The sequence below is a fragment of the Apteryx mantelli genome, chromosome 1 (genome assembly GCF_036417845.1).
Source record: "Apteryx mantelli isolate bAptMan1 chromosome 1, bAptMan1.hap1, whole genome shotgun sequence".
Classification (NCBI taxonomy): domain Eukaryota; kingdom Metazoa; phylum Chordata; class Aves; order Apterygiformes; family Apterygidae; genus Apteryx; species Apteryx mantelli.
This window is the reverse complement of record NC_089978.1, coordinates 3,744,994-3,757,343: the sequence shown is the minus strand read 5'-3', so window position 1 is coordinate 3,757,343 and position 12,350 is coordinate 3,744,994. Positions and strand designations below refer to the sequence as shown.

Below are 12,350 nucleotides of genomic sequence, written 5' to 3'. Positions count from 1 at the left end.
AGGCACCGTGCTGTGGGTTGAGTTTAACCACTGCTGATGATGTCCCACAAAGTACAGGAACCCAGACCCTCTAGGTCTAAAATCAAAAACTCTAGTGCTGCAGCTCAAGGGCCAAGCATGGAGAGTGAAAAAACAGCAGAACTTCTAGCGGCCAGACCCACGCAAGGGCACAAAATACCCTGAACAAGTCAAGGACCGTCCTTTTCTTTGTACAGCATCTAGTGCAGGTGGGGCATGATTTGGCTCTGGGTTCATGCCCTGTTTTACTAACACAGTAATTCTAGCCAGAGAAGGGTTCCTGAAAGTCACTTCAAGTACTTTCAAATTCTCTCTCTACTGTCCCACTTCCCTCATGGCACTAAGGTAAATGAGCTATTAGAAATCACACAGACATTTGCTGGAGGTGGATGATATTCTCTAGACAGTAGCATGGAGATCATCAGATCCAGAATCATCATCAGGTAGAAGAGTCGAACAACACAACACTAATAACATGAAACTACTCACCATCGGTGCTCCACGGTGACCTATGATGGCCGGCTTTGGTCCCAGAGCCTTCTTCTCCATTATGCAAGGGGACGAAATGGTGAGAGGGACGAGGTAAAGTGCAACTACAACTGCAAAGTATGCAGTGAACATCAGCATCTGAGCAGCTGAGGCAAAAGAGAGAAAAAGAGCTGGTGAAAATGTTAGTCCAGACTTCCTCGTACCACAGCAGCAAAGTCAAGACACCATCCTGCTCCACAGCAGAGACTGGTTCACAGCCATTGCCTCCAGCAGAATGCAGAGCTCTGTGTTTGGGCAATAACATATTCCATTTAAAAAAGTCTCTTTGAAACATTCAAGTCCTGAGGGAGGTTTTCACTTGATTTTTTTACATTTGGGAAAACAAAAAGTTAAGTGCACTGCATAAAGCCCCAGCAATGTAACCTGAAGCACTGCTGATTTTCAGTCCTTTGGGTGGGACAGCACCAAATTTTGGTCTGCTTGACAATGGAAATAGGGCACCAGTTAAACATTTCTGCACCTCAACTCATGTGCCATGCTGATGCATTTAAAATTGCTTTGGTTTACCTTGGTGGCTCACCAACACTATTCATTTCAGCCAAGGATATGGCCACTTCAAGTGCTTCTGCATCAGGATTTGTGCCACCTAGAAGTGACTTAATTTGCAGTGAAGTTTTACTGGTTAAGGTGGACACATTTGAGTAAGTCCCTCAGGCTGGGATGGTGCTGCACTCACCAGGATCCCAGTAAGCAGCTGCATTACAGGACCAGCAAACGCAGTGAACAGGGTCCTGGCTGCAGTTCTGGGGGCCAGGCCAGCACCCCTGCATCCTGTGCCGTGCCTCAGCTGCCTGCCTTTGACTTTCTGTGACTTCACGCAAACAGCCACACTGGGAATCTTTAGAAAGTGCTGACAGCGCAACAGAAACACTCCTTGCTCTTGACAGACATGTACTCGTTACAAAGGACAATAGGCAACTTTGAACTCATGAGCTATTTAGAGACACTTGAACCCACAAGTATTAAAGCAAAAGACAATTTTGTCTTTTTTTTTTTTTTTAATTTGCAAGCTCATTAAGACATTGGAGCTAGAGGGAGAACCTCCAAAAAACCTAATTAAAACAAAAATATTTGCAGTAGAGGCAAGATGGAGAAAGCTTTTTTTTTTTTTCAGGAGAAGGATGGATCAGCCCAGCTAGGGTCCTGACCGCAGCTGATCTAGTTTCACACATAAATAAATGGCATTTTGCTTCTAGCATCCAATAGCCTTATTCAAATGTGTTCCTACACACCAGAAAGTAACAGCAGCAACTTTGCCAGCTTTGGCAGTGATGTACTCAAGGAACTGAACGTTGCAATGGCATCTTGCTAGGTGAGTTCATGCTGTGCCCTGCACCCATAAAGGTATGGTGCCCTGGAGCTGTGTGTTACCAGCATCAAAACCTGCAGAAGGCACAGGATGCGACCCTGACCCCATTCTTGCTCACCCCAGGAACACAACACACCAACCAGGCTTTCAAAATCAGCCTAACTGTCAGCAAAGTCCCAGGCTGCGCAGAGAATCTGGTCCCTTCCCTTGTGTTACTGCAATTTAAGGATTATGCAGCTCAGATTCAGATCAGAGGCAAGCACCACATGAACTGTGTGGGCTTGAAAATATTTTGATCGCTGGACTGTACCCACCCACAAGGGCAGAATCGCCCCTGGCATGGATAATAGGCCATTTTAAAATGGACCTGAAGACCACAGCCAGCCATGCACATGAGGCAATGGAGGTCATGCCAAAACAAATAAATAAACAAACAAAAACCCTCAAAAAAACAAACAAAAAAAATCACAACACACTGGTTCTTCCCACAGAGCAAGAATGCAGTGAACCAAGGCCATTAATTTCCTTTTTGCACTTTACTACCATGCTGTTCCTTGACACAGAACAGCAGCTGTATGCGAGTCCCATGCCTTCAGCACATCAGCAAGGGTGGAGGTGCTATGCTGTGGCAGACACTGCCACAAAGCCACCTGGCAGATGATGATGGGGACATGCAGGAGGTACTTGGGATTCATCTGAAAGTCATACATAATCACGAAACACAGGCAAAGTACATGCTGTTCAGTTTGAGGTGGGACGGCCTGTACTGAAGAAGCTTTCCTGGTGACCACCCAAGCCAAGTGAGCGGGATGAATAAAGCTCTCACTTTCTACGACACGGCAACACCAATGTCAACATTTAGATATAAGCTTTCTTTCTCCACTCCTCCTGCTCTTTGTGACCACACTGGTGTAGCCTGGGATCCTACAAGAGCATATCTATCACATTCCCCTTCACTATTCAAGGCTTCCAAAGCTACTTTGAAACCAGAAGCAAGCTTTGAAAACAAGCTACTATCTTTTAAAGCACTGAAGCCATTCAAGAAACATCTATTCCTTGGACCTAGAAAATGTAGCAAAGAAAAAGAAGAGCGTGTGTAAATTTACTCAGAAAAAAATCCTTCTGTCGAAGTTCAGATGCCTCAAAGAAAGGACAAGAACAGACTGTTGCACCAATGACTCCAGCTGCAGCAGTTATTTCCAGATTAATATTACTGAGTGAAATGCTGTTTTCCCATTATAAGGGACCATAAATCCTAGTCCAAGGTTTTTGTAGAGATTTCAGTTCTTCATTTCCACTTTTAACACTGCCATGTCAAGCATATCTACACCAAAAGGTCTGCAAACTCCACCAGGTAGGATACCTTTCACAAGTAAAATGACCCCTGAATAAGCAGGGAACTTTAGGATTGAGTGGTACAAAAGAAATACATTTTTCCTTTAAAAATAAATAAATAAATAAATAAAATCCAGGAGCAGAAGAGAAAGAAAAAGAGATTCCTATCTTAATAAACCAAAAAAATAAAGAGCCATTTTCAGAGAACTCAGCTCAATGTAAACAAGCATGAGGAATTCAAAAGCAGCCCATAAAGTCTGCTCTAGGCATACCTTCAAATCCTCCCTCAAATGACAGTCTAATTACACACTAAGACATACATTTAAGAAAAACCAGGTACAGCTTTACTGGCATGTTTATAAATTAAACCACAGCAGCTCTTTCTTTGAAAGATCTGCCTGGATATTAAGTCTTTCGATCTCCAGTCTTCTTCAGACACTGCTTCCCTGTGCTTAACACCCACTTCTTCGAAGACTTTCGCAAGTGCTGCCAAATACTTCCAAGGCTTGTATTTTGCTGCAGGTTAAATACCAATTAAAATCATTTTTTAATTGAGCTGGCACAACAGTCTGAGGACATCCATGACATTCTGAAGAAAAACACTTCTGCATGCACAGAAGGAGCAAACTATTCCCCAAGAAAAACAGAGGGAACGGGCCAGGACTGGGAGAGCCCATGGCAACAAGGTAGGGCCATGGCAATGCACAGAACAACTTATTTCAGTGGACAGGACCAGCAACCAGATCTGGGTTCAGTTCCCAGCTTTGCTGGGTGACACTCATCCAGGTGACTGCATGTCCTTCTCCTGTCTGGTCTCTTCAGATATTAGACCATGTCTCAACACATAGGAAGCACCTAATCATCGGGGTCCAGATCAGCTGAGCCCTCTAGGTGCTACTGTAACACAAAAAATTCCACAAAGGCCTTCAAAAAGGCAGATAAACCAAGGAACCAAGATGAATAAGAGCCAAGGAGCCCCGGGAAGGGAAAAGTGCTTATGAGATGCAGAGAAGAACACTGTGCATTAGGTGGGGATGGTGTAATTATGTTTTCTAAAGCAGAATGATAGAAATTAAGATGCTTTTATTCACTTCATCATTGAAAATAGACCTTTCACCTCCAGGCCTGGTGTACTTCCAACATCAAAGCAGCAGCTGTGGGATCCCGATGTATCCCCAGGCCAGGTGCACCCGCTCCGGCTTCAGCCGAGTTTTCCCAGAGAATAGCCACATCCCCGAGTCAGCAGATGCAGAGACCACCCAGCTCTGGGAAGGGAGCCTTGGGGCTGTCAGCCCTCCGGCGGGATCCCAACAAGGGGAGCCAATGCTGCCGACGGACACCTGGCAGCCTCCGATCGCAATACAAGGACACAAGTGGCACATAGGGTGAGAAAGATGACGACGACGAGCTGGTACTCACTGGCTTTCTCTGTTCTTGCGAACTGCCCAGCTATCAACCACGACAGGGCCGTGACCGCCGCGAGCGCTCCTATGTGCAGGAAAGGAGCTGTGGCCTGCAGGACATGGCAACAGGAGAAAGGAACTGTTACAAACACCCAACACCCTCCAAATTTGCTCACCTTGCAGACTCCGTAGGGCATCAACCCACTCCGTTTCAAACTGGGTTTCACAGCACTCTTGTATTGGACTTGTGCATCCATTTTTGGCCGTCTCTTGTTGCTAACCCTGCCACTGCCACTCAGACCATTAAGAAGGCAAAGCAATAAAGTCCTAACCCCCTTCCTAGGGGAGGGCTCACCCGACTGACAGATATTTGAAACAGGCCTCCTGAGATGCTAGGCAATTTTCAGTAAGGCTCTTGCTGCCACCTGAGTTTTAAATTTCCTGTAGCCCAATTGCTCACCAGCTGAACATGCTGATGTATCACCAGGTAGCATGAGATAAAGTTTGAGATGTGTCCTGTGAGTCACATTTCTGTTCTCCAATTGCCTTCCTAAATCTTTAGAAACCAGGAAAGAATCAACCACTTCTGAGAAACGTTAGTCACTTGTGGGAATGCTATTTTTTCCCCTGTGTCCAAATACAGCAGTAATCATCAGTATAACCTCAGGCCTTTCACAGCCAAAATTTGTTTGTGCACCTTTTTGAGGAAGAGGGGAAAAAAAGGAAGAGAGCAGCTCGATCAAGGAATAAGCAGCTTGTAAGGCTTTTCTGCTAACACTTATACAGCCCTCCAACATACCAGAAGTGCTTCTTAAAATGTGACTAGAGCACGCACATGTCCCATTATTTATTTTTTTTAATATACATATGTATTTATATGCAGTGTAAAAATAAATCCAGAGGACCATCCCCATGAGGCTGTGAAGAGCGTGACATTTCAGGCCTGGACACCACCATCCAGAGCACTGCTAGCCAAGTCAAGATCATGGCTATTTCAGCAAGGAATTGCTCTCTCCTTCCAGCAGCTCTGAGTCACTCCCAGACTCTGTATTTCCCACCTCCAGCTCTGCAGCCAAGCCCTGTTTTGAGTTTAAAGAAAAGAACCCAGGGAGACAGAGTGATATCACGGCCTTGAGGAGTCCATGGGAGTTTTGCCACAGACTTTCTCATGGCCAAGATTTCATTCTCGGTGTTGGGAGTGACAGAACAAACACCGAGAGAGGGTTTTATACAGCAAAAAGACACAAAGTCCACAACAAGTAGCTATGCTGATCCATCACCTCTTTCCCCACTCAGAAGAGCATCCCTGCACACAACTTACTTGAAGTGAAATAAATACCATCTCCCATTCGTCGTCCCAAAGCTGTGCTATCGATGACATGGTCACCACGGTAGTTATCAAGGTCGTCATCAGGCCAATCTGCAACAAATATGAGTGTGTTTACTTACTGGAGGCTTTGTATCACTATCATGGCAGTTTTACATAAGGGAAAACAGAGAGAGAAAGCTTTTGGATGCAATAAATGACCATTTCCTATAACAACTAGTCTTAGGACCCGTGAGGAAAGAGACTGGGCTCGTGTGCTCTCCCAACACAGCCCCCACCTCCCCTTTCCCCCCAACTGGAGATAAAACACCGGGCTAGATGGTCCCAGTAGGGCACATCTTATGGGTGATCTCTCGCTCTCTTCACACAGTGACCAAAGGTATAGAGAGATCAGGTGATTTGCCACGGCGACAAATTGGATCAGAGGTTGGGGTCTGCCTAACAACTTCAGGAGATGATCCTGGCCTCTCCCATTTCTGCTTCAACAGTCTGTGATGCACCAACGCTATGGGAGGTTGGTGGACTTTGCTGCCAGCTCAGATTTGCCTCCCCTCCACCTCTGCTCACAAATAAGCCTTGAAAACACACAGCAGACAGCTACCATTGCACTCCAGTAAAGAGTAAATGCGTGTGCAAATAAGTCTGCACATCCCCACCTCTAAGCAGCCACTTCTCAAATATAGTTTGACACAGCTTCACGCACAGATGTGACTTCAGTTGGGTCTGAAACAGCAACAACTGTGCTGTCAGCATCCAAGTCACATTGGCAGAAAAGTGATAACAGGGATATTGCAGCAAGAGAAGAGGCTCTGGATGACCCAGCAACCGAGCTGAGATGTCAGGACGAGATCTAGTCCATCAGCCACCTTCCCCACCCCACCTTCCATGTGGAAGCACTCAGAAGTCTAAGCAGAACAGTCAAAAAAGAGAAGGTCACCTCCGTTTTGAAGGTAAAAAGTTCAAACAGTCATAAACTGCTATAGATACAACTCCTCCTCAAAAAAACTGCCAGGCTAAATCTAGCCTGTCTCTGTCAAAGAACAGGTGATCATGCTCTGCCTCTCTGTCTGGTATCTCAGCTTCTACTGTACTGCAAGTCTGCGAGATTCAAAGGATGCTGCTGCTCTGTGTCTGGATCTTACATACTGTCTAGATCTGTAATCCTTATGGGAGATTCAGGCAAAAAAAGGCCAAGCAATACATAAGAATGAATTGATCATCTAGGATGCACAGGACATTTCTAGATTGATTTCAGATTTTCTTAACAGCTTAGATGCTTCTTGTCATAGCAACAAGCAAACAGGGGAAAAAAAAACAAACAAAAAAAATTCCCAGCATTTACAGAAATCCATTTTTTATGCAAGAAAGGCTAGTTTAGTCTCAGTTTCCCACCTGTCATTCCTCTCCTGGCTGTCCACAGACAGATCTATCAATGGTGCGATAGTTGCCTGTAGGATGACAGTGGTTTACCCTAAGCTTCCACCTTTTGGAGAACATGAACAAAGCACATGGGGTGGCAAAAGGGGACAAGGGAGACGGCCTTTGAGATTACACTCACATGAGCAAGGATCGATCTTGCCCCAGTCTGAAAAGGATCCATGAGCCAAGAGGTTGCTTGCAAACTGTCCATCTCTGCATGGCAAGGGCTGGATTTTCTTGCCTATTTAAAAGGCAACTCTTGCTCACCATAGTGGTGAGCCACAAAGTGCTTAATGAAACCTGAGATCCAGTACAAAGATGAGACCCAGCATTAACCCAGGAGCAATGGGGCAGGGTACTGGTGGCCGCTTATCTGCTGTGTGCACATCCATCAATGGCTCAGAGGACCCTGCTGATTCGATCAGAGATCAACAGGGTGTTGGCGTGCGGACTTGGTCTGGGGAGCTGACACGACCTGGAAGGGGGACACAACATCCTCCCTATCTGCATGCACGTAGATGATTGCACTTTGCCAAACAGCTTTGCAGCAGTCATTCCGCTCCCGCCTGTCCTGCGGTCAGACCTCTGGGCTGCCTGCCAGAGTGTAACACCAGCATACAACATGGATCAAATGAACTTTGCATCCGTTTTATACCCAAAGCTGAACTCCCAATTCAGTGGCAACGGAAGACCTCGTCAACTAGATTACTTTAATACACACCTAATTCCCATTGACGATCCTGTCCTAACAGAGCACAGGGGTGTCAAAATACAAATGCATCTCCCATTACATCATTTCCATCTCACATCAGCTCTCATTTATTGCTTCTTACCCTCCCCCATGTATCTCCAACTTTGCTTATGATCCCCAGCTCTTTTTGCAGGATCAAGAAAGTTGGAAGGAATCATGCTGCTCACACATACAAGCCTTTCCCACACATTTTAATCTATTTCTGAAGGTAATTCAGCATGGCTACAGAGACAAGAATATTAACTTATTCCAGCCTCTTATCTCATCCTCTCTAGAAAGCTGGGGAAGGTGTAGGAAAGGGGAGAGGCCAAGCAGCGCATCTAAGTTGTGATGAAAGGGGGACTTTTTTGGAAGAAGGGAAGGAAGAATGGGTCTCTATAAGCAAGGAGAACCAACCAATCTCTAACACATTCCTCTTCTTGACTTACTCATCCAAACCCACCAGCCACCTGGAGCATGTCTGAAAAAATACCATCTCCCCAACAAAGAAACATATGTTAGACTCAAGAGTCAACAACTTGTTTTTCCAGCAGCAGTCAGACGGCCTCCACCCCCTCTTTGCATCGCATCCCCTTCTTCCAAGAAGGGAAGATTGCCGGAAAGAGGGGGCTCAGGGGAAGGAAGGGGAGAGCAGTGCTCTCCCTGGCCCTGGGGGAAGATGCATCTGTTCAGGCTCTGATCCTGCAAGATCTTGTCGCATGCAGAACAACCAATTTCAGGAGGCACTGTATATTGGCAGATTCAGGACTGGTCCCTTAATTACCTATTAGCAGATCGTCTGTTACAATCGAATCCTGCCAAGCCATTTTTCTTTGGCATCGTCTCTCCCCAAGCTTGCTAGCTACCGTTCCTCTCCCTTTCCGTGCCCCGAACACCTAATCTGTATTTTCTATAGTTTACTGAGATTTTCTCCAAACTGCTCAACACACACTCATGCAAATCAGGACCTTCTTGGGTTTCAGCAAACCCAACCCACAGACTGAACACCTACATCTTTCCCCCAAGGTTTTTCAGCAGTTACTCCAAGCACACCCTGAATGGCTTCACCTCTGCTCAGCTCCTCCGCCAGAACTGGGTTCGTCACAGAAAGGGGCACAGGAGAGGGACATTAGAGTATCACACTGAGCTGAGACAGAAGTCAGGATGCTCTAGCAACATGGTGTTCCTCAGTCTCCAAAAATGGGTCTTTCGCCAGCAGGGACAGCAAAGCATTTCACCAATCATGGATGAAAGTCTTTGTCCCAAGGCTTTGACTGCCACTACTGTATAATTTTGCTCTGTTCTCTGAGGTGAGGACACAAGCACTACAGTCACCTTAAGGTTATGGGCTTCTCAAAAACACCACAGTAGCAAGTACCCCGTGGGCCACCCATTCCTCAGACTCATGTTTTATTGAGATCCCACTCACTTCCAAGCAGAGAAGAGCCATTTACCTTGTGAAGCCAGTGTAGGTTCATTTGCTGTCCCACAGCTATGTGACATAGTGCTAGTATCTGGAAAGAAGAAAACAAGTCAGACAATGGCACATCACTACCATGAAGCGTTTGCACATGCAGGAATGTGACGCCAACCCAAAAGATAATGACAGGCCAGGACAGAAAGCAGGGCTGGGTTGGGTTTGGTCCTGCAGACAACACCCAGCTCAGTTGCGCAGACAGATCCTCTCCAAAGCAGGGGACATGGTGGAAGAAGCCTTGACCGCCAAGAAGCGGAGAGTTCAGTCCATCCATGACAGGGACTGCAGGATGCACTGCCTGCACGGGGGCCAGGTATGGTCTTGCTGCCTGCACAAACACCACCTTATAGATACCCAGCACCCTGGGGTGCAAGGAAACAGCCTGCACTTGCAATTCACAGATATGTCAAAGTTGGGACTGAACCCTACCAAGGGAAACAAGAACTGTGTTTCTTAGAGGCCCCAATACTGCTGGGGCAGCTGGCTTGCAGTCTTTGCTGTTGATCATCTGAGCTCAAAAGGCTATGTATTTTTCACTTTCCTTTTACTTTAGGCAACTTAAGGCTTTGAGAGAGAGAGAGGGAGAGAAAAATTGCTTCTGAAAGACATCTTACATGGACTGAGAAGTTCATGACCTTTATAAAAACACACACACACAAACCCCTTATAGATGGCATTTTTATTTTACTCACCAATAACACTGTAATGTACGTAAAGCCAGCAGCAGTTGTTACAAGTATTGGAATAGACCAGTCACTCCAATATCCCATTCGGTTATATAAAAACCTGAAAAATAAGTATGAAATAGAGATTAAGAGGGGATTCAACACCATGGCATTTCCACTAGGATTAAACAAAACTTCAGAAAACGTGCCTTTCAGTTTCTACCATACTGATCAGAGCTAGACAGCAAAAAGCACAAGTCATTTTGAAACAAAACTCAGTGTTTGTGCTTTGATCCCTCATGGGAAATTAACTCTGCAAAGAGGAATCAGACAATTATGTCAAGCACAGTAACAATGTTACTTTGGAAAAAAAAAACCAAAACATACTGGACTAGGCTTTTTCAGAAAAAAATATTCCATATAAGCAAGAGAGAAAAAGTATTCCTACATGTATCGTAATTTGCTTAAACAATAGCTCCAAAGCTGTCCCATATGCTAATAGCCTAATAAATACAATATAGAGATAGCATCAAGGACAGAGGAAGAAAATGAGTGTTGTTGTGCATAACTGTGCTATTTACCCAAGGGCCAAGCTCTCTGCAGAGGGGTAAGGCAATAGTGGGAACTGGATCTCCTCTACATATCAAACACATTGTCTCGCATTCCAATGAACTGAAGAGAAGGTCCAGCCTTGCAAGAGTGGAGATGGTCAGCAATTGGCTTCAGGACTTTAAAAAACAGGGCTGGCTAGAAGAGGACGTGCACCCTTCCAATCTTCTCTTCTCCGTCGACTGAAGGGTTTGTCTGCCCAGCCTGAAGAAGGCCTGTGGGTTGTGGGTTTCCTTTTCAGCGAGCTGCCTTGTCCTTCTGTTTGCTCTAAAGCTCTAGGTAAGAGACGGGTCGTTCAATGGCTCCATGAGCCCACTACCCAACCTTGGCAAGGGGCATCCATAGCATCTGGAGCATCAGAGCAGGGGCTTAAGTGAGGTCAGAGCAGTACCAAGATACAGGTGACATCCTACCAGTGATATCTCCAAAGCATTGAACCAGCTTCCTGGGTTCCTCTAGACTGTCACTTGCCAGCAAATTTCCTACAGTTCCCCTATGCACAGGCAGAACAAGTCAAGGCTGAGCAGCACAAAAATATAGAAGCCACGTGTTTTACCTATAACCTAGCAGTCACGGCACTGCTCTGAAAACAGAGAAACTCATGTTCACCCCCTGCCTTAGCCTTTGGGATTGCAGCGCTCATCACCCACAAACTCTGGCCTACAGGCAAGGGATAGGCTCCATCCTCCTGCTGAAACTGTGAGACTGCAGCAATGAAGACAAGATCAGAGCCTGCCAAGGACATAGCCTGAATTGCCTGGCCCAGTGACCCAGGGTCTGTTCTTGAAGGATGGGAACATGGGCCCTGGAAGCGCTGTACACAGAGCAGAGGGCAACCATACTGAGTAGGCAGTAGGTGGCAAAATTTCCAAATGCTCTTCACCAGGGACCCCTGTGACAGAGATTGAGAGCAGGTTAATAGAGGCCTGCAAGGAATAGTTTGGCCATGGCTAGACCAGCTTTGGAGTGATGGATGGACAAGGTGACCTCCAAGTTCTTCCAGGCCCATTAAAGTTTTTAGTGATTTATCTTGCAGATAAGCAGGTTCACCTTCACTCATGGGTTGGACTGACCATGTGCTGTGAGTGTCCTTGCTGCTTCACCTCCAGTGTCCCCTTTGTTTCACCTCCTGTTCCTCATCTGCCCTCTCTGCCTTGCAGAAGGTCTCATCTCCCCTCAATCCCTACTGCCAGCACCGATGCTGAAAGAAAACACTAACCAAGCCACAAACCCAGCAGCTCATCCCCATGAAGATTTTACTACTTCTCGTTCCTCCCCTTTACTTATCCAGGTATCCTCCCCACTCTCATTCATTAGGTTTTCCAATCCTGATTTCAGAGGGCAGTTTATGCCTGCAACCTCTCTCTCCCCGTTGCTTTCATGAAGCCACAGAGCAACGACAGCTTTATGAACAGGTATACCAGATGAAGCAGACCACTATTCGCAGTGGCAGCACTGTAAGAGACACTGTCCCTCGCGCCTGGCAGCAGGTCTCAAATGTCAAATTTG

The 12,350-nt window shown here is 46.1% G+C and overlaps 1 protein-coding gene across 3 annotated transcripts in view; it reads right to left on the bottom strand.

Annotated features, from left to right (window-relative positions):
• The window catches only part of GDPD5 (glycerophosphodiester phosphodiesterase domain containing 5), a 179,079-nt gene that overhangs the window by 36,533 nt on the left and 130,196 nt on the right, over positions 1 to 12,350 (bottom strand). For all 3 annotated transcript variants that reach the window (XM_067309589.1, XM_067309712.1, XM_067309652.1), the window contains exons 4-8: positions 10,260 to 10,353; positions 9,545 to 9,604; positions 5,936 to 6,034; positions 4,631 to 4,724; positions 508 to 653 (exon numbers count right to left, since the gene is read on the bottom strand). In XM_067309589.1, coding sequence (XP_067165690.1) covers positions 508 to 653; positions 4,631 to 4,724; positions 5,936 to 6,034; positions 9,545 to 9,604; positions 10,260 to 10,353 — 493 coding nt within the window. The remainder of the gene's footprint in view (positions 1 to 507; positions 654 to 4,630; positions 4,725 to 5,935; positions 6,035 to 9,544; positions 9,605 to 10,259; positions 10,354 to 12,350) is intronic.